The 27,149-nt window shown below is 41.5% G+C and overlaps 3 protein-coding genes across 7 annotated transcripts in view; 1 reads left to right on the top strand and 2 right to left on the bottom strand.

The window, feature by feature from the left end:
* Positions 1-2,580, top strand: part of LOC123978540 (regulator of G-protein signaling 6-like) — a 46,400-nt gene extending 43,820 nt beyond the window's left edge. For all 3 annotated transcript variants that reach the window (XM_046061808.1, XM_046061809.1, XM_046061807.1), the window contains exons 16-17: positions 93-152; positions 432-2,580. In XM_046061808.1, the coding sequence (XP_045917764.1) occupies positions 93-152; positions 432-482 (111 nt within the window). In that variant the 3' untranslated portion in view covers positions 483-2,580. The remainder of the gene's footprint in view (positions 1-92; positions 153-431) is intronic.
* A 2,728-nt stretch (positions 2,581-5,308) lies between these two features.
* On the bottom strand, positions 5,309-21,841 carry LOC123978539 (zinc finger protein DPF3-like). Of its 3 annotated transcripts, XM_046061804.1 has the most exons (11): positions 21,721-21,841; positions 16,049-16,209; positions 14,557-14,664; positions 12,160-12,287; positions 11,619-11,714; positions 11,269-11,329; positions 10,152-10,193; positions 9,426-9,566; positions 8,616-8,729; positions 7,661-8,453; positions 5,309-6,884 (listed from the first exon to the last, which is right to left on the bottom strand). In XM_046061804.1, the coding sequence occupies exons 1-10, from the start codon at positions 21,750-21,752 to the stop codon at positions 8,293-8,295; spliced, it is 1,044 nt and encodes a 347-aa protein (XP_045917760.1). In that variant the 5' UTR covers positions 21,753-21,841; the 3' UTR covers positions 5,309-6,884; positions 7,661-8,292. The 3 variants fall into 3 exon arrangements, with proteins under 3 accessions (XP_045917760.1, XP_045917762.1, XP_045917761.1); XM_046061806.1 differs by lacking the exons at positions 16,049-16,209; positions 21,721-21,841 and adding an exon at positions 15,533-15,919; XM_046061805.1 differs by lacking the exon at positions 5,309-6,884 and having other exon boundaries at positions 8,346-8,487.
* A 474-nt stretch (positions 21,842-22,315) lies between these two features.
* Positions 22,316-27,149, bottom strand: part of LOC123978538 (zinc finger FYVE domain-containing protein 1-like) — an 11,154-nt gene continuing 6,320 nt past the window's right edge. The window contains exon 11 of the mRNA XM_046061803.1: positions 22,316-24,495. Within this exon, the coding sequence (XP_045917759.1) occupies positions 24,263-24,495 (233 nt within the window). The 3' untranslated portion in view covers positions 22,316-24,262. The remainder of the gene's footprint in view (positions 24,496-27,149) is intronic.

Below are 27,149 nucleotides of genomic sequence, written 5' to 3'. Positions count from 1 at the left end.
CCCCTCACTAACTACCCCACCCCCCACCCCCGACCCGCGTCAACACCCGTACCTGACCCAAACACTCACCCTGCTTCCCCCTCCCAAAACAGCAGCCAGCAGACACTGAACAGGGCCGCCGCACCTCCTTGGAGAAGTTCACCCGCAGTGTGGTAAGTCATTTGGAGCTGGGGCTGTTCATATCACAAACCACACTGGCTGGCTCACTATCAATGGCTTTTGCAATTATAACCATATTTCACTCAGTTATGGCTCTTAATACATGTACTAGGATGTGTATTTGTGAATAAGATAACATGCTAGTCACATGAATGGTTGCAACCAAGCATTTTAGATTAAAAAGAGCACCTTGTTGGTAGAGATGTGTGATTTATAAAGTATTTTCAGCATCTCAGTCTAGAAATGTGTTTTCGTTTTAATTGACCTTCTAGGGCAAGTCATTGACGGGAAAGCGGCTGACAGGCCTGATGCAGTCATCCTGACACAGCCTGTCCTGGAGGGGCACTGCCGGACCCTGTTGGAGGGGTGACCGCCACACGGGGGCCGGGGCAGGGGGACAGACAGTGGAGTTGGGCTGGACAGGGCTGCTGCGGAGGCTCTCAGACACTGCTCCGAGGACTGCTGCCATACTGGTAGTGCAGCACTGGGCCTGCTGGTGTGAACGACCCAAACAGAACTACTGAGGAAAAGACAATTCTGACAAGGGGAACCTCAACCAACACAACACATGGCATGCAGCATACAGTACAAGCACATTCAGAGTAGGGCTGCCCTCTTTTCAACACTTTGTTTTATAGATGTGTCCATTTTGTTTTATAGACGTGTCCATTGGATAGTTAAACATATATCAGTTATTATAACAAAATTATTTGAGAAAAAATATATTTTCTGCAATATTTGCAATGAACTGATTGGTTTAGCATTGGTTAACAGCTGGGGCCAGTCAAATTTGCTGAAAAAGGTCAAAGAGGCACATCAACACAGACACAAATCTACAATCTTTTTTGCATATGTCTCTATAATCACAAGGGAGTCAGCAATAAATAAAGTGTGAGACCACTTTTTTTGAAATATATCCAACCTCTTTTTATATCCATTTCTATTATATCTGTTCCTTATAAAGCACATGACATGTCAGTTAAATAGTTTTGGCACTAGTCAAAAATACAAAGTTGCCCCCCCCCACCCTACCCCACATAGGTGACCTTGAATAACAATGTTTCCATGCTTCATTACATTCCAAAATCTGGCATAAGGGCTTAATGTAGCATTCACACTGCACCGTTGCACGTGTCATCCAAATGTCTTTGCTGAGGATTAATTTTGTTTCCACAACAGTGCTTTGTAATGGGGTGAATTTAATCCAGTTGGCAAATTGGTTCACTGCTTTCACAACTTCCAGGCTTCAAGTTCCAAAATGTTAAGGCTGCACAGTCAAATTAGTAAATTCCAAAAGTCTGTGAATAACTGGAAAGCATCAATACAAACATGGCACATATGGCTGTTTACTCAGAGTTCTAGTGTGCATATAGCATCCACTTGCTTTCTGGGCTCCTACTATAGTGTAGTTTTTAAATTTTCCAGTGCCACAGGTCCATCTAGTGGTGGTTAAACCACAGGACCAGCAACAGAGTGTTAAAAGACTGTGTTAAACTGTGTTCGCATCATTTCGAAGGACATGATGTCAAAACTAGTTGTTCTCCGATCGTGGAGATATTTCAAGGTCTGCAGCCCAATATGGGATCATTTATGTTTTGTTTCTTTTTTAATGCATGAATATATCATCTTTTGTTTTCTCAAAGCAATGAAACCTGCCCTCTTTTGTTTGGCAAAATGTATGCCGTGACTCCCCACCTTATAATCTTCATGTGTTTTAATGACTATGGGGAAAATGGTGCATGTTATGTGACCATAATGGAGTTTTAACTTCTGGGACAGATGGTTTGACTCTCCAAAGACGGCGCACAGATGGGGAAAAGCCCTGAACTGCAGCAGCAAAACTCAGTGAACGGACATCAAAGCCCTGACATGCAACTGGGAACAATATTTGTCATGGCTGCCGCACACTGAACATGGAGGCCTCTGTGCTCCACTGTGGCTTCGAACTTCTTCTGGAAACAGAAAGTGCTTGGACTGAGGAGATTTGTCTCAGCTCCCCCATGAGGCCAGTGACTGCTACATTGACAGACTGCTGAATGAGTCATCGTCCATTATTTTCTATTACAGTCATTGCAATGCACTGTACAGGTCATATTAATAATTATCATTATTATCATAAACCAATAACCTCTTGATTATAAGGTAGAGAGAGATGCTTAACTCGAGTCGATGTACCAAATGTTATTCTCAGCACAAACTATGACACTATGTACAGGGTGCATTGTAGATGTAAATTGGCTAAATTCCATTATCCAAAAGCACACTTTATTATTATATGGGCACATTACTATGCATGTAACATATTCAGGGCGTTGTGTGCTTTTAGTTTCTCAATCAGTAAGATAACTACTGGCACTCCAAAACACTCAAGCACCTGCTATCTACTCATGGGTACCAAATAATAAAAACTCTGGACCTGTCTGCTCTGTGCCACTCTTTTGTCTGTGTTTGCTGTTCTGCGTGATGAAAGAGAAGAAGTCCAGTGTGCGTCCTCTTTCTGTTTCGGCTGAGATCTGATGCCTTTATCAGGTGCTGATGCAAACTGGCGCTGACCGTTTTCAGGTGTATTACAATACAAGGCGGCAGGTATATTACCATATGTGCTAATGTAAATCACAAAACACTTTATCCTGTTTTTAGTCACACTTTTCTGTGTTCACTGCCACACACTAGTAATGCCTGGTAGTATAGTAGCACTCATCATCGGTAGTAGCATTTATCTGCTTGCATAAAACAGGGCTCTATGTTCCCCAGGTCAATATCTATTTAATAAGACACATTAAGGAGACCTTTCAAAGGGTTTTATGTTCTCAGCAATGCATTTTGGTCTAGGTCAAATGTTAAATGTACGCTTTCCTGGGTCAATAATTTAAAATCACCCACGTACAGCTTAAAGCCTCCTTGAAACCTACACCCTGAAATTTTCTTGACTTTAGACGTCGATAGCTCCGAAGTAACTTAACAGATTTTTAAGTCCATCTCCCTTTGTTCTTTTGCAACTACAAAGATAGGACGATATTTTCCATTGTACTGTATTATATCCCCCTGCGACCCTGTACGCAGGATAAGCGGTTGATGATGGATGGATGTATTATATCCAGAGACACACATGCTGGGAAAATAGGAAGCTGGGAACATAGGGCCCAATCAGCCTATGGAGCTTTTAGTCCATGGTAGCAGCTCTGTGAGGCTGTCTGTATGAGCTAACTGGTAAAATGTTGACAGTGTTCACCATCCTAGTTCAGTGTGTTAGCATGCTAATATTTGCTAATTAACACTAAACAAAAAGTGCAGCTGAGGCTGATGGGAATGTCTTCATTATTTTGCAGGTATTTTGATAACTTGTTGATTGTGGTAGATGAAAAGTTAATGGATCACTAAAGTCATTCAAATTCACCTTGAAGACTTTATGACATGAGTTGTGGTTTGGAGACTAGGCTACGCATTTAGAACAGAAAGCCTGTGTTACAAACTGGCAGAGGCATTGTAGAGGTAAACTGGCATTTACCTAGCAGAGAAGGTCTAATGAAAAGATTCCTTTGAGTTGTATTATGGGAAATGTGGGATCCATTTTTTTTTAAAAATGATATGAAAATTCAATGCAAAATCGCTGGAGTGCCCCTTTAAAGCAATATCATGTAAGATCTGGTGTTTTGTGTGATTAGCCTCCCCACTCTACAGTTAGAGTGTAATAAACTGTAACTAAGGAAAGCTGTACACATATATATATGACTACATTACTTATGGACAAAATTAGGAAGTCAACAACTTCTGCTACTTACACAGTCAAACATCAAGGAAGTGCAACAACACAAGACATAGCAAGCCACCTGAGCTATTACTTACAACAGCAAGGTGGCTGGCTTGGCATCTGATGTGCATTGTTTCAGCTCTTTTAGCTCAAGCCAATGAGTAAAAGCTGAAGTCATGTTGGTGTCCAAAATTATTTTGAATCTATTATTTTATACATAATGTTGCTTCAACTTCTCCAGAAAACATGATGTCCCAGTAGTCCAACAAAATAGACTATGTGAAAAAATTTTAAATTGTGACATATCTATATATTTGCCTAAAATTGTATCTTGCTTGCCAACATATTTTAGGATTTAGTTCCCCCCATTATGTAATATAATGCTTGACAGCGGTGGCATTAAGTTGTTGCTTTGACCTTTATACGTTTCTCTATTCCAAAACGTACACGTCCAATCCCAGTGATCTAGTTTCTTGCTCGTTTAAATGCTATTATACTGCCACTCTGTGATGAAGTGATTTGACACATTTAATAGGATCTATGTGGTACCTGTTCTCGTAACATTCATAACCGTCAATCATTTTTAAGACTCCAAACCTTTCGACTTTATACCTCCAGTTAACATTCAGACACGATACTGCTAAGAGCAAATATACCTCTCTGCTGGCACATGCAGTTGCTTGTATATGACTTCTACCAACTTACTTGTAATTTCCTCAGCAGTGCCTACGGATCGATAAAAGCTCCTTGTGCTGGAGCCTCTTTTTGTTGTCTTGTTCCTATTTAGAATCCAGACCCACCACTGCTCTCTCAAACTCAAGTGTTATTTTTTACCCTCCTCGTCTGCTCACAGAGTCTGAGGGTCACTCCAACCTATTGATCCAGTCTAGGAATCTTCTGCTTATCAGCTGCCTTTTCAAAAATGAGTTGTGGTACGTCTTAGAAAAACAGCACCGAGCATTATGTTCCTTCTTTATTTTTTTCAGAACAATAAAAATAGTTTAACAAACAAAGACTTCTTCATTCTCTCCATTTTGACTTGTATTTACAGCTGAAGATGAAACAAACGCCCAGTCATGTCCATTTCATCTCCTCTTGGCTCCGTTCCCACCCTGATCCTCCCTCTCCAACCCCCCACCCCCGGCAGGCTTGACAAGAGAGTACCAGGGCCTATTGCTGTGTCTTTGACGAGGTATACAGGCTATTCAATGATTGGTGACACATAATTCGAAGCAGACATCACTGACTTTTGCATTTTAGGAGCTTCTCTTTTTGTTCAGAACCGCACCACACTAGGCCCGTTCATATACGGTAGGTAACATTAAGCAGGTTATGATTGATGACACATGCTGCCACTTACTGGCATTACTTCGGAAGATAAAAAGACACAAAGACCCATTTTTAGTGTGGACACACTACATTAACTGACACAAGAGAAGAAGACAAGATCCTTGAGAAGTCTCAGATCCATTCTTTGACCAGAGGAGACAAACTGCTGTGGGGAGGTTCCCTGAGGGGAAGTGACAAAAAGGGGTTTGAAAGCACAAGTCATACCACACACATAGGATAATGGTTAGCTTCAAAAACAGAGCGGCTGTTATTACATTGCAGCGATACTGAATAATCACATGGAGGACACAGACCTCTTACACGACTGTGCAACCTATGGACCTAAAAGGCTTTTTGATACAGAACTTCAAGCACCTTCTAAATGTCATAAAGCAATTAGGCCCTCAAAAGCACTCAACGGAAATGTCACAGATAGCTTGGATTTACAGTTTTCACTTCTCACCAAGTATGTGGAGTTATGTCTCTCTAGCAACATCATTATTTTTCAACGCATTGGAGAGGATTCTCCCTGTTGTCACAATCTAGAGAATGTAGGTTTTAAACAGAATGTGGAGAGGCTTTGCATGGCGAGTGTAACACCAGGTAAAAGTCAGCAGAGACCAGACAGAAGCTCTGTTATTGCGATGTTTTCCTATAGTATGAGACTGCAGCATCCCAAATCCCACCTGGGAGTTGATTATAACGGGATCCTTGTGTGGCGTTATTGTCCCTCCGTGCCAACTGAATACAATCACATGAGTGGCTGAACAATTGACAGCAGAGGAAATGAAAGATGCCTGAGTAGTTGTGGCTATTGTGCACCTGATCAGGACAGAGGTATCAATACAGTCTGAACAAACCCAAGAAGTCATACTAATTAAACTTTAAAGAGTTCAAAACATAGAAATATTATACAAGAGAAAGGATGCAAAAACATTTGCTAGATTACTGCAACGCATTTGAGTCAGCGAGGCGCAGGAAATAGAGAGCAAAAACAGACAGAGGCAGAAGCAGAAAGTAAAACTTTTGCGTCCATGTCAGAGTACAGTAGTAGTAGTAGTAGTCGTCCAGAGGTCTGCATGTAATAGTGGTGGATTTGAGCACCATCTCTATGGCTGGGGGTCAGGGGGTCACCGTTCCAATCAGGTTGGAGGGTCATGGCTGTCAGAGCTGGTTTCCAGTGCAGAGCGGCAGGCTGGCACAGTGATGAGGATAATGACGTCTTAGTGTCACATCTGATCACACAGCGGACACAGTCACAGAGCAGGAGTGGGCAGGCTGGGCCGCGAGGGGCCCCAAATGCACCCGTTGGGCACAAACAGTCCAAAGGCCTGGCCTTTAGTGTTCCCATAGTTCAGTGGAGCTCCAGCACAGTGCACAAAAGGATGAAATGAAGCTGGATCTACTCTCATTTCAAATGTTCGGAAGGGATCGATACATATTGTCAGGGGAGCAGTTGCTTCAATTAAGCCACATATCCTGTAGGAGTGGTGGATATCTATTCATCCATTTCAGTCCATTATTTTAGGCCCAAATCAGGAGGGACATGAAGGCTCATTAGTTTTTGCATTAGTTTTTGAGCATGAAATCCTCTTCTTCACTGGTCACCCCATTGATGGGCCACATGCCCATGTGCTGAGTACTCCTACAGTATATAAACATAGACAACATGGGTTACACTCACCATAATGTGTCTGAAAAACAGTCTACAGCCATGCTAGTGGCTCTGTGAGGCTGTACTTAGGCACAGAGGTGCTTTGAGCTAAACACCAACGTCAGCATGTTAACATGCTCACAATGACAATGCTAACATGCTGATGTTTAGCAGGCATAATGCTGACCCTGTTCTCCATTTAGTAAAATTGCTAATGAACACTCCCAGTACAGCTGAGGCTGATGGGAATGACATTGCAGCTATTTGGTCACAAACCAATACTGGACAAACTGAAATGGTGACCTGCTTTAGGCACTAGAGGAAACGTCAAGTCATTAAGATTCACCCTCGGAAGACCATGAATATTGGTACAAAATGGAATCCATCCTGTAGTTGCTAAAATAATTCAGTCTGGACCAAAGTGGTGGACTGAACGACAGACTGACAAACATTTTCATTCCTAGCATGGCTTATAGCTATAATACTATTCAATTCCTGCTCTTGTTACTGTGATTTCAAAGGACTGAGTTGATTGAGTGATTTTCATTTGCAAAGCCAAATTAAACTGAATCTGTTTGACAAACAAAATTCAATATACAGCATTTAGTACTAATCAAATTTATGCTTGCATTATAGAAACACTATTCGAGAAAACTAGTTTTATAACCCAGTACAACTCATTCGTAGTCTAAATGTTAAAATTCTTTCAACTATCTGCAGAATTTCTTTTATTTTCTAAACAAGAAAAAAGAAACCCTGTTGCTTACCTTTCATTTATTAAGTCCCCTACATCTGTTAAGACTATATTCATAGGCTTCTTCATCTCCAAACATTTCCAGTGGCCTGTGGCAGTCCTTTCATTGGTTCCTTCATTTTCTCTCACTCAAGTTTAATCCAGAGTTGGAGCAGAAGAAGAGACCTTCTTAGTCACAGCGACCACAGATTTAAAAACATCCCGTAGGCCAAGTATGGGTCTGCTATGACATTCATCCATCTCCCAATCATTTATGCCTTTATGCCAACTGTTCAAATTTCTCCAGTGTTTTTCTTTTTTTGTTCATAACGTTTATGCTCCTTCTGCTCTAGTGAGGGGGAAAAAAACACTCCAAAAACATCTTCTGTTTTGCAAGGAGACCGAGTCACTTGTCTAGAAACACTGACATTTGTTCATTGCCTTCAAAGTTAATATATATATTTATATAAAAAAAAAAAAAAAAAAAAAAAAAGTGTTCATAAATTATTCAACAATGTTCAGTAGATAAAATACCACTTGCATTTCTGTCCTGAAATGATCACTTTGTGCTTTCTGCAAACAAAAAACATTGAAAAAGAAGCAGCAGATTTTTGCCAGAGGTTAATCCATCTAAAAAAAATTGTCTCTTTAAATCTAAAAGGTTTTCTATCTGTGTCGGTTGGATAATCCATTGCTGTTTGTAGAGGGCTCTTCCAGCTCGTCATCCTCAAAGCCGTGGAAGGTTGAAGTGTCGCTCTCCGAGGTGGTGCCGAACAGCTCCTCTGCTCCAGTAAAAGTCCCATCTTCCTTCTCCTCTTCGCAGTCAGCTGGCACACGGGACAGGAGGAAGAACAAAGTGTACTGTAAGGTTATAAACACCCGTCCACACATTTTGAAGTTTGGACAGAAGAGTTAAGTGGGGTGTGTGTGTGTGTGTGTGTGTGTGTGTGTGTGTGTGTGTGTGTGTGTGTGTGTGTGAATATACTCACTTTTGCATCGGCAGGCTGAATAGGGAGACCCCGATTTACCCGTTTTCTTGTTTGAGCCATGGCATTTATTACAGTAGTTGTTGGAAATGCTGGTCCCAGCTGGACCCTTTGGACCTACAAACAAATCCCCCCCCCCCAAAAAAAGATAGTTTTAGGGAAAGTTGATTTTACCCTGCCAAACTTTTTCAATACTTTTGTATAGTGCGCGCATATATATATATATATATATATATAATACCCGAGTTTGCTCAATATGAACTTTGTCCATTCTTCAAATAAAACTTTTAAATTGTTTTTATTTAACAAAGAAACTTGGCTTTCTAATCCCATTAGCCGTACAAGATGTTACAATAAAATGATGGGGGTCACTACTGACATTATAGAGGTATTCGCACAGTGACTTGTGAAGATACAGGGTTTGCATTTTGTGTATTTTTTCTATTTTGACTTTTTTCCCCTGTATCTTCTGGTTTGTGCTTGTTGATTTCTAAATTTAGTGGACATGTTTTTGGTGTCAGGCCTCCCTTGGATTGGCCTCAAGTTGATTGCTTTGATTTATAACTGTTCCTGTCCGAGTTTGTATACCTATCCGGCAGAAGGCAGACCTACCTATTAAAAGGCAATAAATAATAATAATAATTATGATTTTTTTTTTAAAAATCAAAAGAATGAGTCAGACTTAAAATATGACAAAAGAATTCAGAGCCATCTTTTTGTACAGGACAGACACACATTGTATGTAATGGTAAGCGGTTTGTTTGAGGAAACCAAACATTCTGATATGAGAGGTGCAGCAGTTGGATTTCTTACGTTTGTGTCTGTCAGTTTGTTGTGCAGAGGGGGATCTGGACGCCACTGAGCTTCTCTCTCCAGCTCTGTTCTCCTCTGCCAGGTGGGAATGGGTGTAGTGGTAGCTTAGTCCCGTACGGTTCCTGTAGCGCTTCGCACAGACTACAACAGAGGGCAGATGTTCAGTCCTACTACTATGACAGGCTGCATTTCAGTATCTAAAAATAATGTTGGCAACACACCATTTCTGAAAGCAGGATCTTTTTTTCCCCTTTTCCGAACACTTGTTTTTAGATGCAATATGCTTTGATTGCAATGAGACCTTCACAAAGAGTCAAACACCCACTCAGTGTCTGGTGAGCTGATAATGCTCTTAAGTTAGAAAGAAGCATAAGTAAAAATACCTACAGGCAGTTTGTGAATGAGCAGAGGAAACAAAGTGTAGAAAGTAATAATAATATAAATAATATCATCAATCACAAAAAAATAAACAGGACTCCTGAAAGTAACTATTCTACTTCTGACTCAAAAAACAAAAACGTTAAAACTTTAGGCTCTGATTTCAATAATCAGTCAAATAAAACACAAACAACAAAATAACCATGTCTCGGTTTCACGGCACAGAGGGCACTTTTCAGCTTGAGAAAAGCAAGATAATATAGTGGCTAAATCAATAATCACAGCACTTCCAACACAACCACTTATCAATCTATCAAAACAAATATCCTGAAAAACAGCAACAGGTACCTGAGGTCGAAGATTTGGAGTTCTGCTTTTGTTTGTATCTGTCTGAAACACAGATGACACAAAGCAAAGAGAAGGGGAAGAGAAAACAGCATGAGCATGTGTCTTTCAAGAAGAGCCAAAACAGATTAAAAGAGTAAAATCCAATACCCCCTATCTGGATTTTCCACATGCAACTTGCATGTACAGGAATACCTGATGCTACAGTGACACTAGTGACTGAGTTACAGTGGGTTGACTTTCTGACAACAGAAGCCCTGACGCTACTTCCGGAATAACTTCTTAGTTTGTTCTTCTTGACGGGGTGGTGAACGGAGCAGTGGATAAGACACACGCCTTTGGCGTGAGAGACCCGGGTTCAAATCTACTGTGAGACACCAATGTGTCCCTGAGCAAGACACTTAACCCCTCATTGCTCCAGGGGCGTGCAACCTCTGACACATTGTAAGAGGTTGCACGCCTCTTGCAATTGTAAGTCACTTTGGATAAAAGAATCAGCTAAATGAATAAATGTAAATGTTTGTGAATCTTCTACACACATAAGCAGCATAAATCAAGTCCTCATGTACAACAGGTTCTTGAACAAAAATGATTAAAACTGCTTAAATACCAATCTTTACATTACTTTAAATACTTTTCACTCATTTTCAGTTTATGGACCAGAAAGATTCATTTAAATCAAGTGAATTTAGTGAGTTTAGTGAAGGAATATTAATACAAAAGGAAATGATCAATTAGGTTTGAGATACATAATATACTGTCTGTCCAGTAATATGGGGTTCTATGTATTGGGTAAGCAAGTAGTCTTACATAGAACAGACTGTAGCGTAAACTGTCCCACTCAATTGATCAGTGATCAAGATGTAGTGTAAAGCACAATTTTCCCACAGCGTATAACACATTCTGGTTTAAGTACAAAATATACTGTGCTATTTTGACAGGGCGAACAAAGATGTTTATTTTATTTATTTTTATACAATATATATTAAACCGAGACTCTTGTAATAAAAAAGTTTGAATAAATGTAGCAGAAATCAGCAGATTATACAGAAACTACCATAATTGCAAATTCAGCACCAATTAAAACAAACCTCATGTTTCAGAATTCATCTCTACTTACTGTCACAGACGTATGGCTTGTCGTCGTCCACATCTGTCCTCCTGCGGCCTGAACCCCGGCCCTAGGAAAAAACATCCAGATTTTGTATGTACCGGTATTTACTCTGCAATAAAATATGTACCCACAGCCTTCCAGCATGCATACATAAGCCGTAGCATGTATAATAAAGCAGCTACCTATATGAAACAAATCACACTGAGTTTAATGTGGTCAAGCTAATGTTGTTTTAAAAAGATACAAAACTGATGACAAAACCGGCTGATAATGAAATTCTTCTTAAACTTGTAGTCGAGGCCCGCCTACGGTGCAACTTCCAGTACATGACAACAGGTGCCAGTGTGGTCACTTACTCTTCCTTTGCCCCGATGTCTCCTCTTGGGAGTGTCCACCTCGTAGTCGTCATCATCATTGAAAGCATCTTCTGCTGCATCTGCCTCTAGAACCCTCTAAGAAAGAAAGAGAAGGAAAGACCATTTCAGAACTCAGCTCTGACGTAAGTACCAGCTTGCTGAGAAAAACAAAACAAAAAAAACCCCAACACTATACAGCAACAACAGAGAGGAAAGAAAAATCTATTTTTCTCTTCTCAACAACTTCTGGTATGTTTTTGATAGATGTAGTGTGTGTTCTGTTTTTGTATAAGTCTCTGTTTCATGTTGAAATACTTTGAGATCAGACAGGTACTTAAAAGGAGCAGGGACACTTTCTTTATTGTGGTAACTTGTTTAGAACCAGGAGCATGAATTTATATTAAAAAAGCTTTTGTCTCGAGGAGGGATGAGTCATTATGCTCCCAGCTTTTCCTTCCCGTACATCTTGCCTTACTTGTGTGTCTGCTTGCAACAGGGATCAGCAATAAGTGTATTAGACAACCTTTCTGATTGAACTCACCTGGATCTCCAGCAGACTCTCCTCGTCGTTTTTGGAGTTGTTCCTCTTGTCTAGACCCTCTCCTCGAAGCAAAGCCTCCAGCGTGGTGCTCTGGGTGGGCAAGGTCTCCTTGGACATGAGGCTGCCGTCTGCACACAGACAAAAATGGTCAACACGTGACGAATCATCACCACTACCAGCTCAGTGTTTTATACTTTAAGGTCATGCAAACATGTCTATTGTTCCCTTAAAGTTAATTTAAAAAAAAGTTCCACAGGTATATCATCGAGGGAACGGAACCTGTAGATTGCTAATGAATGAGCTGGAGTATGTTACAGTCCTCCAACATTTGCTGTTATTTCTCCTGCATCACTATCAAGAGCTGTAATTGTGACAAGAACCATCAGTGCTACAATCTCCGACCTGTGAGCAGCTTTCTATCAGCACATTTCCATTATGTCTATTCTCTTCCACTCACACTAGACCTAATAAAAGCATGTGGCAAATTGCGGAGCATTTATTTGTTATAGTGGCTGTCATCTCCTTTTGCAACAGAATGTGTCATCGCAACTATTTTCACAGCACGATATTACTAAAAAAAAAAAAAAAAAAAAAAAAAAAAAAAGGTACATTTTCATTCTGAAGAGAACAAGTTCTCAATAATACTGCACAATACAGACATTAGGCTGACTTTGTCCACAGGAATCTCTGAGGTACAATGTAGTTAAGTGGCTTATCACTTTAACCTGAACACATGATGCAGATATCTCCTCCTACAGTGAGCTGAGGATCTAAACAAACAGTGTAGGAGGCATGCAGGTTGAGCAGACAAAGCAGAACAAACACAAGCTTTGACAGCCAGTCGGATCTGCAAATCTTATTTACACAATCTCTTCTGCACAGACAGCTTCATGGTCATCCAGCTGCTTTGCGCATGTTTGAAAAAGGGACACACTTCAAAAGCCCCCCTGACTCCAGCTTTCTATGAGCCCTTCATCTACTGCTGTGCCCACTAGAAAGACTTTTACAGAATATTGAACATGAAGTGCTGAAGCAACAGAAGGCTGCATAGGTAAGAGGCAGATATAGGAGGTAGGCGTGAGAAGCAGATATAGCGCGCTCCTCTAAAAGGTCCATTCCACCATGCGGCGGCAGCCCCTCACCATTGTGTCTGCGCACGTTGACTTTCAACTCTCCGCGACGAGACAGACCCCCCTCCTCCCCTCCCCACCCCACCCCACCCCACCCATGGGAGCTGGGGGGGCTAAAAATAGAGCCGGCAGCAGCCTGCAGCAGGGAGCTGATTCTGCATGCAGCCCCAGTCTCTAGCACACCATCAGTTAGACAGCCTGCCGAGGCAGCGAGACAGACTGGCTGCTGCCCTGTGCTGGCCACCTCTGGCCAGCTGCACTATGTGCTCCATGTAAGAGATGCCAGGTTAAATCAGGGTATGTTTCCCCTCCACTGGGCACTCGCAGACAGCACATACAATCCGCTGTTGCTGGAGAAGGGAGGGACAGCAGTGCTGTGGTGGCAGGGTCTTGGCGAGCACAAGCTCAGTGGAAAACAATAGGCTACAATGGGATGTGTTTGGGAAACAAAGGCTTGGTTCATGTGGTATCACTCCATCTTGCTTTCTCTTTCCAGGCTCTGTCCCCCCTTCTTACTTTCTCAACTTGCGAAACATTTGTTCCTCAGTCTGGAAATTAAAGCTGAACTAAAGCATCAGGATCATGGAGTTTTCAGAACACAATGGTTTTTCCACCGCTTACAGAAACTACTAGAAAGTAAAAGACGTCACAATGTTTCTGTGTGAGATTCTCTCTTTTGTCGTGTTCATTCCTGAGGGTAGCGTATCATCCCTGTGGGTATGTTAGCCTTGGGCACAGAATGGACCATTTATTTGAGCTCAGGAAGCCTAGATACAAAACTTACGCAATGCACGATAAGCTGTGGGGGGAGACAGAGAGCTGAAAGTGTTGCCACAGAGAAAGAGACAAAACCAATCAGTAAGGGAGGTGGTAAAGAGTATAAGATACAGGGTGAATATAGAGGAGAGGGTAAATGTGTTGAGTGAGCTGTTTCAAGTGGCAGCCGGAGAACGCCAAACTCCATTCCATAACATTTATTAAATACCATCTTCAGTGGCCGAAGTCTGTCTCGCTGCTCCCAGCAGCGGTAAATCTAATTACGTGTTCTACTTCTCACAAAACAAGTTTACCAGCCGGGGTGAACACAGCCACATTTCATCCTCTGAAAAATGACTGGCAGCCTGTTCTGCTCAGCGCGCTGAGACAGAGTGATGTGCTTTTAGCCAGATTATTCCAGATCATCACCAGTAATCACATGAGCTGAAGGAGGTGATGAAAGTGGGGGGGTGGGCAGGTGGTTTGTGGAGACGAGGCTGCAGGATCTTACCGAGCTGGAGTCCATAGATGCCCAGGCGGGGATCCGTGGTGTTGTGCAGCCGTCTCTTCTTTCTCCAGCAGCGGGCGGGGTATGTGTACATCTGTCCGGCTGCTACCCCTGTACAATATAAGTTGTAAATATGCCAACAAGTTATAGGATCTTTGTAATGTAGAAAAACCTGATTACACTTTACAAATATGAAAAGAGAAAACCAGATCTGGTATATTATAAGAAGATATTCACATACTGGAGACAAATTGTTAGTCTGGCTGCTTTTTTTGGTTATGTTAAAGATTTCTGAATTGAGATTTACACAATTTTAGTTTCACAGGCATTTCTGAGATTAATACATTGAGGCCACGTGAAACATTAACGTGTAGCCCCAAACTTATTAGTCGATTGACAGAAAATTAAACTGCAGCAACAGTTTTCAAAAGTGATCCATTGTTTAGGTAATTGGCAGAGCAACAGGATTAAGAGTCTACAGCCATGCTTGCAGCTTTGTGAGGCTAAATGCTAATGCCAGCATGCTAAAATGCTCACAATGCTAAGACGCCAACATGTTTAATATTTACCATGTTCACCATCTTAGTGTAGCATGTCGGTGAGCTAACATTTGCTAATAAGCACTAAACACGTACACACGAGTACAGCTGCCAACCGTCTGAGGGACAGACACTGCCATCCCTTGAGTCACAGGGCTAAAAATAGGGTGGGCAATATGGTCAAAAACATAACACAATTTAAATTTAATCGTAATCATGATCCACAATCTAAATTGTGATCTTCTTTCTCAATTTTGAAATGCTCGAGACTATAGCCAGACTTCAAATAGCCTATGAATTTCTCCATTTGCATCAATAAAACACAATATAGCATTAAAGATACTTAACAGGTTTTAAAATGGTGATTCAAACCAGAGTTTAATTTGAAGTTCTAAACAGAAGTCAAAAGATTACAATGATAAAATAGCACAAGTACTCACAACTCAATTGCATTGTTTACAATACGTCACCCAACGAAGAGCCACATGAAGACAAGTAATTCGTCCAATTGGCATAGCCATCTAGTTGGCTACAGCACTCTATTGGTTTGTTCATGGATCCGCTAGTCAATGAGGTTATGTGAAGTTTGGAAACAGAAGTAAGAGGACATTAAAAACCGCAATCTCTACGATTCACCTGAAAAGAAGATCGTGGATGCCTTAGATCATGATCTCAAATCTTCAGATTGCCCACCCCTAGCTAAAAACGCCAAATTTTTGCTGGTTCAAGGTACCCGCCGCTTTACTTTGTTTTAAATAACTGAAAACTGAATATCTTCTGAAAATGAGCAGTTTCCTGATGTCACCTTGGGCTGTGTTAAAATTGTGGCATTTTTCAGTATTTTCGGACATTTTATTAGCTTGATTGATCAAGCCAAAAAAGCAATCAACAGTTTAATTGAGATTTACATGCCTAATTGATAGCTTTAGATATAAAATTATGTGTGCGTTTCCCACCGGGGCTGCGGTGGTGTCGTTCCATCCAGATGTAGCAGTTGTTCTGGGCCACGCCGGTTTGCGAGTCCAGAAATGGCAGGCGGACGCTGCGTTCAGCACACAGGCGAGCATTGTAGCTGCGGCACTGCTCAATGGCATCCTTATAGAACTGGTCGCCCAACCTGCAAGGGGGGGTAATGTCAGCAGCAGAGGTCAGTGACACCATAGGATGAGGTTGACACAGCAGAGTCACTGATATGGCAGCTCTTTTGAAGAATAACAACAATCTGATCGTATTTGCAGGATCTCTGATCTGGGGATCAGCCTTTTTATCATGTCTGAATGCCTTGATAGCATGTTGCTTTACTGGCTACAGATCATTAAATTGGAAAGCTGAAAGCAGCTACAAGATTTGTATGCACTCTTAGAAACGCTCAACCCACATAATGCTGTTAACGTCTGTTCAACTTCTAATCAGCACTGTTCAATGCAAGTATAAAACTGACAGTGGAGCTTCTCTCTGCTCTTCCAGATTACCGTTGGGAAGAATTTGTGGAAAGAAAAACAACTGTGCAACCCAATTTCAACCCTGCAATGACTCTGCTGCTCCCACTCCTGAAGTTAAACATATTATTACCTCTGTGGGCTCTTTGTCTGATCTGATTCTAGATAAGCGGTGAGCTACGGTGGCGCCGACTCATTATCACAAGAACATAGAATCTGCGGTCTGATGTGAAGTCAGTCCCCCGATCAGCAAGCAGCGAAGACTCTCACATTTTAGTTCCACTTTTCTTAGCGCCACTGAGATTTTGGCAGTCCCTCTGGGTTTCAATGTTAATATTCAGAGTGAAATGGGGGAGGATATTTCACATTCAAGCCCTCGATCGTTGCCACTCGCCTCATATGGTAATTAGCCTACTTAATTATTTTCTCAGCAGAGTGCCTAGCACAAGGGCAGGTTCTAATTTAACTATATCAAAGATGGAGGTAAATGGAATGAATGGTACATTGATTGTGATTTCCACAGTCTGCTGTTCACAGGTTCAACTGGGCAAATAATACCTACTGGTTTTTCTAGTATGAACATTTCCACATCCGCATAATGAAGTTCCTCCATGTGTTCTCAATTACAACATTAGGAAGACGGCCATTTTGAAGTGAAACTAATGAGCTGCGGGCTGCGAGTCGCGCCGGGAATCTTAAACTAAAAAAAGGTGGAGGAGGTGGGAGCCTGATTTGTCAGCGTCTTCCAGATCCTGCTCTCACTCCTCCTCTCTGCCTTTACCCCTGCCCCCTTGATGAGACGATGTCCAGCAGATGAACAGCCGTGTTAGGAATGCTGTCCCGCACAAAGCCCACTTGCTCTGCGGTTTAGACAAAGCCACAGTGTATGTGTGTGTGTGGGGCTTCTGGGAAAGAGAGGCTTCGTTTCAGTGTGACTGAGAAGAGTAAACAGTCACAGGTATAGGGAGGAGGAAGGGGGGGCGGGTGTGTGAAAGAGAGGAGGGGAGGAGAACAACAAGACAGGGGGTTCAAAAAGGCATGACGTTAGAGAACTCTAAAAAGCTTACAAGCAGATCATGATTAATAAACATGGGACTTTCCTTCCTCGTATTGCAGTCATATAAAGATGGTGGATTTACTGTAGTTAATCATATAGCTATTACTCTCTGCCTTGTAAAGATGTCATACATGGTTTCTTAGTGCATACAATGCCAAGAAAACACCAGCTTCTGACATGTACCGCACTTTCTCCACGCTTTAAGACGCAGGACATTTTACAAGAGGAATCACACTGGGATACACTCAAAACAGATCTGCCACGACGATGAACACAAAAGTTCACAGGTTTGACATAGGTTTTATACATAAATTCTGTTTCTCAGATCTTTATCATACGTGGGTCGAGCGTATCGTTTCGTAAACACTAAATCCCCACCAAACTAGTCTGTTTGCTTCGCTGCCATTCCTTGATATCAACACACAGCTACAGCTCTGATGGGACGCAGTGTGACATATTGGTTTACTAAAATCAGGCCAGCTGTGAATGCTCCCTGAAGTCAGCTTAAAGTGCGTGCTCAAAGGGGTACGCGCGGTGGAGTGCCAGAAAAGCTCCTGAGATTACTCGAGATGAACCAAGAGAAGATGCCAGTCCGTCTCGAGTGAAACGCAGAGGGGGAAAGAGAGAGAACAAATAAGTGGAGAAAGTCATCTGGTGGGTGCTGGGTGTCTGCAACGATGGGCTCTCCATCAGGGCCCCGACGCACCGAGCAGCAGGTGCACAGGCTTAGGTGAGAGATCTCTCTGACACTTGTAATGAGTGACAAGAACCACACCACCGAAGACATAGGAGGGGAGAATTAAGTATCACACACACAAAAAAGTCCTATTGGGCAAAATAACACGTGCAATGTCACGGTTTATTTGGAAGAGAAAAAGGCAAACAGTACGATTATTACTCAGACTGTCTGCTGTAAACATCCGTCATAGTTTACAGACCAGCTTCCTGGTTCACTTTGACCTACCATACTTGCCAGAGATGTACGCACAAACAGTTTCCTGTAAAATAAGGGATTATTACCAATATTTCAAGCACACTGACTTTCAGTTTTACATCCAGATAAAGTGGTTTCTAACCTTATTGCCTTGAGACCCCTTAAAACGAAACAATGTCTACTGGCAAACTGTCATCACCAGTTGCATACGTATAATTTTACACAAGAAGTAAAATTACTCTGCTATCTACAAGAAAAAAATCATCTCAAGACCCCTCAAATTTATTTTGCAGCTCCTTGAGGGACTGGGAGACCATCTGATTGCTTGACTGCTCATTTCTAACACCATCTGACTTTTTTTGTGTGATTTCCCCCTGTTACCGGATCTGAGCAACAACTTCTGTGAATCCAGTTCAACCAAAACGAAAACAAAGTAGTTGTAGTTTCACTGAAAAATTAAACTACAAAAATAAGATCCACCATGTACTAAGTCGACATAAAGCTCTGCCTAGAAGTGGCATCATTGTGTTGAATCAAACTGAACTAGTGCGTTTCAGGGGCTGAACAAAGGTGCCTCAGAGGTATGTGCTACACATCCTCAATATCTTCCAGCTGAGTAGAGAAGGTGTGTGTGCGCATGAGGACGAGGAACAAAAGCAAATCTTGTGGCCAGTGGGGCCTCCGCTATCAGCATGTTCCTGTCAACGGTTCGCCGCGTCACATGGCTGCGTCCGTAATGTGAGCATGTGTCAACACTCATTTTGCATATCTGTCGACAAACTATAGCTTGCAAAGAGAACAGCTCTCAGAGGAAAAGTGGTCTGCAGTCATGGCAAAACTCCAACGTCTAGCTCCAAACTGGTCCAGCACTAAAGAGATCTGACTAAGGGGAAAATGAATAGGAATAAAAAGAATCTGATCCAAACACACAACTTCAGTCTCTTCAACTCTGCTCAGGAGGTTTCTTAAATCTGCAGGTGCACTGCTCCTTCACAGGAAGCTAGAGCTACCACATAACAAGAGAGGGGGAGGACGAGGAGGAGGGCCTACACAGTGACTGCATCCTGACAACAACCTCTGATTACACCAATCAGAACAACACAGTCAGGGTGAGGGCAGGAGTAACACCTCCACACTGCAGTGCCAATAAACAGCAGGCCTGACTCACTCAAAGTCTACTCAACACCAATGACAACGTTGCTGACGAACGGGGAAGGTTATCGCAGACGTAATGTCAGGAGAGCTGTGGCTGGAAGATGTGTCTGAGCAATAGGAAACTCCAGCTGTGGCTAAAATTTTAATGAGCAGCTTTATGAGCTTCTTTATTAATCAAATATTCCAGACTCCATTTTAATCAGCAGATTCTGGAGATTACTGTCCTCCCATGCTCACACAGGACGGACAGACCCCACACAGACGTGCACAGGCTTGCGCGCTGCTGCCGCTTCATCCGCCACATCCCTACAACAAAGTCAAACCAGCGTTTCATTTCCCTAAAGTGAATCATCTTAATACAAAAAAAAGGTCAAACTGGTCCACAGGAGCGACATCCAATTAGTGTCAAGTGTGACTAATTATAATCTGACAAACGTGTGAAATGAAGTCAGAAACCCAAGACAGAGGCTAATTATAGCACACTGAAACACTTCATTAAGCACAGTTTATAGCAAGGAGACATTCCACATCAGAATGCTAAAACGTCGCTGAGATGAAACAGCAGACGCGCACTGAAGCTTGTTGGGACACGAGAGAGAAATAGTCCAACAAAAAGGTAATAATAAAATGTACTTTCCAATAATAATCCGGCTCTTATAAATAAACCACAGATACTTTAAGAGAGAATGGTAGGAGCTACAATGAAGTATTGTTAATTTAATATTTACATTGAGCACTTTTAACATCAAGTACTTCACTGAGCTGTCCAGGTGGTCCCTGTGGGACTGGGGGCATTGCATGAAAAAATAAAAAGGTGCAAGCAAGAAAATGCTAATGTTCACTTGGGGGCGGGGTGGGGGGCAGTTTGAAGTGGACATTCAGGTGTCAAAAACACCATTCTGCATCCTTCCCTAGTTGTAGTAACAATGTCACAATAACAATGGCAACTCTGTGGGTGATGTGCCAGGTGTTGTGTGGTCCACCCTTTGTGCATACAGTTCATGGAGGTGCCAGGGTACCTCTATGGAGGAGCAGATGGTTCTCCTGCTTGTACCCAACACTTCCTCTCTGTCGGAGCATCTCTCTGACAGATGGGCCCAGGATCCTGGACCAAGCTAATCTCCAGCACTCCTCCACTTAAAGGCACAGTGGAGCGCCTGCTCTACCTCCACAGTCCCAACGAGCCATGATGGTGATAGCACATCCATACCGGCTGGACGCTTCAGTCACGTCCAACTGTACGTGCGTGTCATAAAAAGCCCTTTCACCCCCTGATTAGAATATAAAATGACACAAGAAGCAGGGGGGGGGGGGGCTAAATGTGTCTAACTTACAGTAATGTGACAGCCAGTGGAATTGGTGAAACAATACAGAAGAACAAAGGAAAAAGGTGGAGCATTTCTTTGAAGTTGAGGGACAAAATGACTATTGCACAGGCTATTTAAGCACAGAGGGACTGTCTATTTCTAACGGCGGACTCGAATTGCTGTCACTTTTGTCGATTTCAGCAGCAAGCATGCAAATACAAAATGCCTCCTCCCTTGCTTTACAGGGTCCTGACCACGTCTGCGCTCGGAGGAGCCAAAGTTGACATGTCGACATTTCACACAACTATAAACGACTTTAGGAATGTCAGATGATATTCCGCTGCTGTGCCCAGCCGAGCACGAAGAAAATCGGCTTTTAATTATTCGGAGCGGCGCAAAGGCACGTTGTCGACAGTTTCCAAATAAATTTATAGCCCAGGAAAGACGACACTCTCCTGTGTTGAATGCTTAACCGTGTGAAGGAGAAGCTCCGCTAGTGCAGTCAAAATGTCAGGCAGCCTTGCGCACATGTTTAAGACTAAATGTTAAAACCTTGTGGAATAAAAGAACTATACGAGGCTACTTTGCCATGCAAGAAGTACACAAAAATGAATTTGGACAGCTTAACCTGTCATAAGCACACGGCTGGAAATCACGTGCACGAACAGACAGTTTTAACGTACAAGTTGGCAACAAAGTAATTATTCACAATTTCCTAAATGTCTAAATTACTTACGCTTTTAGTGGATTCTGAATGACAGCCGCCATTTTGCTACAATGTAACGCAATATCGGCGTCTTGCAGTTCTGAGGGAAACCTACGGAAATTGACCAATCAGAGCTCGGGGTGAATTCGTGGACCAATACATCTGCGGCATACGCAGATGGGGCGTGGCTTTCTGGGGTAAACTGTCAAAATTATTTTAAAGGGTTTTCCCTTGTATTTATATTATACACAACTGAATATCAGCACTTTTAAAAAGACCCTTACTAGAGCTTGGATATGGATACATATCAAGTGCAGTTACCTCATGGCATACTGACACCATGCAGTACAAGTGGCACAGAATATCAACATGGAAGCTTGTGTTTAATTATTTATTAAAATAATTATAAATCATTCATCATCATCAATAAGAACCAAGCAAACATTTCCCCCTCACTTTATCTGAAGCTGCAGTGTTGGAGAGGAATGGAAGCAAGGCTCCTAATACACAAACATGCACACGATCTACTCCTCCCACATACAGTACATTAAGTGGTTTGACAGGGAGATTCAAACACACACACACACACACGCGCGCTCACTAAAGACATGGAGGCAATTCAAGATGATGTTTTTGACAGACGGGAGCTGATGCAACTTTAATCTTATGCAAATCTTCCACCAGTTTAGTAAGTATCCACATATCAACACTTCAAGTTAGATTCCAGCATTTAAATGTGTCAATCATTCCTGCTTGGTTTTTAGTGTGTAGGTGAGAAGTGTTGACAATAGTGCCCGACCTAATCGAAAAAACTGGACATCACTAAATGCATTTCATAAAAAAACACAAAGCCTATCTGAAGCAACAGACTGCAGACATTTGCATGTGAATGAATGAATTCCAGTACAAGTAATCTGCCATGTTGTGTTTCCTATTCTATACTGTGCAATATTAGCATCTCAGCAGGGTGTGTGTCTGTGTGTGTGTGTGTGTGTATGATGCAACATTCAGACAGATAAATCTATTTTGAGACAAGGCAGACACAACATCTTCTCATCAGAACCTAAAAGTTCCATGTTAGGTGCAAAGGGAGAATTAACTTTATCTACATAGACCCTTTTTCTCTAATTTTTAACAACAAAATACAAACATGTGTTAAAGGCATCACCTTGTGCTTTATGACATCCAGATGTAACGTTCTCAGTACTCAAAAACTCAAAACTAGCAATGATGCAGGACAAGTTAAAGCTCTCAGTCACTAAATATGGTTTGATGTCTCACCATTGTCACACTTGAGCATACATTGCACATACAAAAGCAACATAGGGAAACAGGGTGCTTCATATACAGGCACTACAAAGTACATAAATATCCGTACAGTAACTAACTTCAAACAAAAATCAGAAAAAGAAAATATACTATATCTTTTAATAACGGATGTAAAATAACGGAAAAACAAGCTGTGAAGAGCTACGACGGAACATAAATATGTTGACCTTTGTCAAGAGCCTTTCTCCTGTCAGACCTGGAGGTGTGAATGTCTTTTGTAAAACTGGTTTGAAGACATATTTAGATATTCTTCAGTTCTGCAAAGCAATATCCATACAACCAAGCAGGCAGGCAAATGTAAATATTTAGAAAACAAGTAAAAACTCAAGGCATCAAGAATTTTTTTTTTAACATGATGAAATACAAACATTTTACAACATGTATACGCTAAAATGCCGCTTGGTTAAAGGGATAGTGATGTTTAGACCATGGATTTCTCAGACTGTCATGCACGCCGGGGTGCTAATAAGTTTTTTTTTTTGATCTTCAATACATAAATAATTTTTTAACATTTCTAATGTACACTCCTCTAACATAGTTCTATGTCTTCATACAACCACAAATTACATGATAAAATATAAACATTATACCAGCACGGACACAGTGACCTGAATGATTTTTGGCACGCCAGATATCCACAATCTAGACCTACTGTAACAGATTTCAGCTCAGTTCGGGACAGACCACTTGATCATCTGGATATCTGGATTTTAGCCATGGTAAGCAACAGCCGATAACAGCTGAGAACGGCTTAGTGCAAAAACTAAAATGTTGCAATACAGCATGCAATGGAACCTGCAGTTATACCTGCGCGGATATAAAATATCTCCTTGCCATTACATGTACGACATCCGAGAAACAATGCTCAATAATACGAATTGCTAGAATCTAATCAAACCAACCCCACAGGGTTCTCAGCTAACTAATATCTTTAAATGATACATTTTTTTCATATTTTCTGATAGTAGAAAAATAGCTCAACAGCCTTATTTAACATAAAATTAGGGATTTGTGTCAAGAAGAATCAAAATATTCATTCAAGTAACTCACATGTTCTAGCTGTTCTACAAAGGCCACAGGAACTCTGAAATCCCTATATATATATATATATATATACGCGCCTAAAACTTCCTTTCCACAGATACAAGACAGAACCATTACAGTAACAGAGGTAAAGCAGTGACAGACTGCGAGCTGAGTGAGTGGTTCTCTCCGGCGCTCTGAGGAAGGAAGGCTGTGCCCGTTAAAGTTCTCCGGGTTTCTGGTTGCAGCCGGTGCAAATGCGCACAGGGTGGTCCCAGCCCCGCGATGGAACAGGCCGACGCTCCGGGGAGCAGTCGTCACACACTCCTTGACCACAGGCGCGGCAGTGGTGCTTGGACAGCTTGGCAGTGAACTCGCGCTGGCAGTTGTGGCAGGACAGGATGTCCTGGTCAGGCACCCAGTAGGCAGGACGGGCTGCGTCTTTCACTAGGCCTACAGGAAATAAATCACATGAATAAGCTCACTAATTAGCATGCTATATCTTGTTTTTTTAATCTGTACAAAAACTGAAGTGTGAAAAAAACATCAAATTGTGGTTTTATGGGAGTGATGTCCTGGACTCTTTCTTGGCAGGGAGCAATGACCCGGGGCAATTCCCGGAGTGTCTGTTGGTTTCACTACTTTTAGCCAAGAAATAGTCCACCATAATGTGCATTTCCCAATGTGTTGAGCTATTCCTTTTTTTTTTAGCTCTATGAGCCACTTCCATTCCCATCCCTGCTGATTAAATACCGTTTTATTTTACTATCCCTACATTTATATGCATTCTCAGTAACCATTGCTGTGCTTCAGCTTTGTCCATGCTTATTTGTCCTCACTACTAAGTGAGGACCGTAACTTCAAGTTAAAAAAAAAGTCCTTAGCTGTCTTGGTTGGAGTATCCATGGAAACAAGACTTTGATTAGGAAACAAATAGGCTAATTTTGTTGTGATTGGAGCAGGCTGTGCTCTGAGGTATTTTTGGAGTGGTGATGGATATGCAGAGGTTTTCAGCAGGATATCAGGTTATCAAAAACATATTCATCTATGCCCTTTACCAGTAAATATAGGTCCACAGTAGGCTTATGTAGACGCCACCTGAATATCCAGGGTTCCCACTCTTTTCTATAGATCATTGTCCAGGACATTTTCAGTCATGATCCAGCTGCTGTGACAGGCAGGAATCAAGCCATGCATTAATATGCTCCTCTCTGTGGAAGTGTGATTTAAAAGACATGCAGCCTATATGGCTACATACAACAGTATACAGTATTCAGTATAACCTTTAGATGTTTTAATGTCACTATTACTACCATCTCCTCTTACCGTTTATTTTATTTTTTGCTTTGTTGTTGTTATTATATATTTTTTGGTATTATAGTATTCTGTCATTGCATTTTATTTTGTTTCTTTGGGAAAGCCCTTTGTGTGCTATGCTTGGCAAATGCTATGTGAATAAAATGCATCACAATCATTATTATTAATTTACAACTTGAATCCCCTTTTTATGTCTTACATTAACCACTGCTGCCTGAACACCAATAACTAAATAGTAGACTGAACCATACATACCTAAATGCACGAATTTGAATTTATTTGATATTGCTAGGATTATAAACTGCCGCTGACTCTTATCAGTTTATCACATCATACTTTACAGGTAATATTAAATTTGAGTCTTTAACAAACTAAAAACACCCACTGTGAGCTGCCACTACAAACGTTAAACATTTCATGTCATGTTATGGTCCATTTTATCTTAACAATGCAGCATTGCGTTTGAAGAGACAATGCTAGCAAAGTTTAAAAAAAGTACCGTTAGCCAGTATTCAGCCAGTGGGAGTCCCATTCATGGTTTCGACCCCGGCTTCCCTGTCATCAGTATTCAACTCTCGTAACATTTTTTGCAGTAAAAACAAGCAAGCACATCAACTTCAGCAACTGAACCAAACATGCCAACCAATTTAACATTATTCAACCGCTGGGAAGAAAGCAACGTTTATATATAAACCTAATAAAAACCACCCCAGTTATCAGCCAGCTGTGACTAACAATTGCATATGAAGGATAATGTAACTGACATTATTCAGGGTTTTGCCACGTAATGTCATCCAACATGCATGTGCTACCATGTGACGTGACTTAGGGGTGTGTTCACAGTGTTTCAACAAGAAAAAAAACAGTCTCGTCCATAAACTACCACTTGAACGTTAATATGACCCTGCACGTAACTCGGCCCTTTCAGATGGCAATGTTATCCGACAGACAGCCTGGTCGTTCATTCTCAGATGAAGGGAAATAGGACAATGTTGAAATAATTTTCCTAGACAACACGAGGACATTTTCCATGTGCTTTTTATGAACGGAAAACTGGTCAGCTGTTTTCCAGGACGAGTGGGAACCCTGGTATATAAATGATCATACTACTTAATGCTAATGATCAAACTGTTTTGAGGTTTTCCAGATATGATTAAGACTTGCGTGAAACAACAACCAGAAGGGAGAATGATGAATGGGCTGTGATTTGTGGTGTGTATTTGAGTGAGTACAGCATTTATTAAAGAACACTTTGCAAGCTCTTCCCCTGCAGCAGAGCCAGTTTTCTCAATCTAAAACACATTTTGGATTATACTGACAGATGCATCAAATTGGCTGTTGTAAAAATGTTGTTCGAATAAAACACTAGACCAAAGTGCATTCTAGACGTTGGGTAGAGAGTACACAAGTGATTCATCCAGAGTGTGGCAAGGTCTACGAGAAGCCTTTATATATATATCACGCCAAGCAACCTCAAAGCATTTATAACACTGACTCTAAAACACATACCGCAAAAGGTGAGTTTATAGCAGGACGTCTCTATAAAATGAAATGAGTGAACAGGGTTAACTGGTCATCTATCTCACCAAGTTTAAACAATATATACAAGAATTGAAAGTCTATGTTAAACACTAGGTAGCAGAGCACTTCTACATGGAAGCACCAAGAGATTGTCAAAGGTGGTTTTATGTTCTGTAGCCTGTGTGTGTGTGTGTGTGTGTGTGTGTGTGTGTGTGTGTGTGTGTGTGTGTGTGTGTGTGGGAGGATTTTCATTTTGTAGTCTATTAACA

Source organism: Micropterus dolomieu, linkage group LG11 (genome assembly GCF_021292245.1).
Source record: "Micropterus dolomieu isolate WLL.071019.BEF.003 ecotype Adirondacks linkage group LG11, ASM2129224v1, whole genome shotgun sequence".
NCBI classification, from domain to species: Eukaryota; Metazoa; Chordata; class Actinopteri; order Centrarchiformes; family Centrarchidae; genus Micropterus; species Micropterus dolomieu.
The sequence above is the reverse complement of the archived record's forward strand: the minus strand, read 5'-3'. Positions and strand labels throughout refer to the sequence as shown.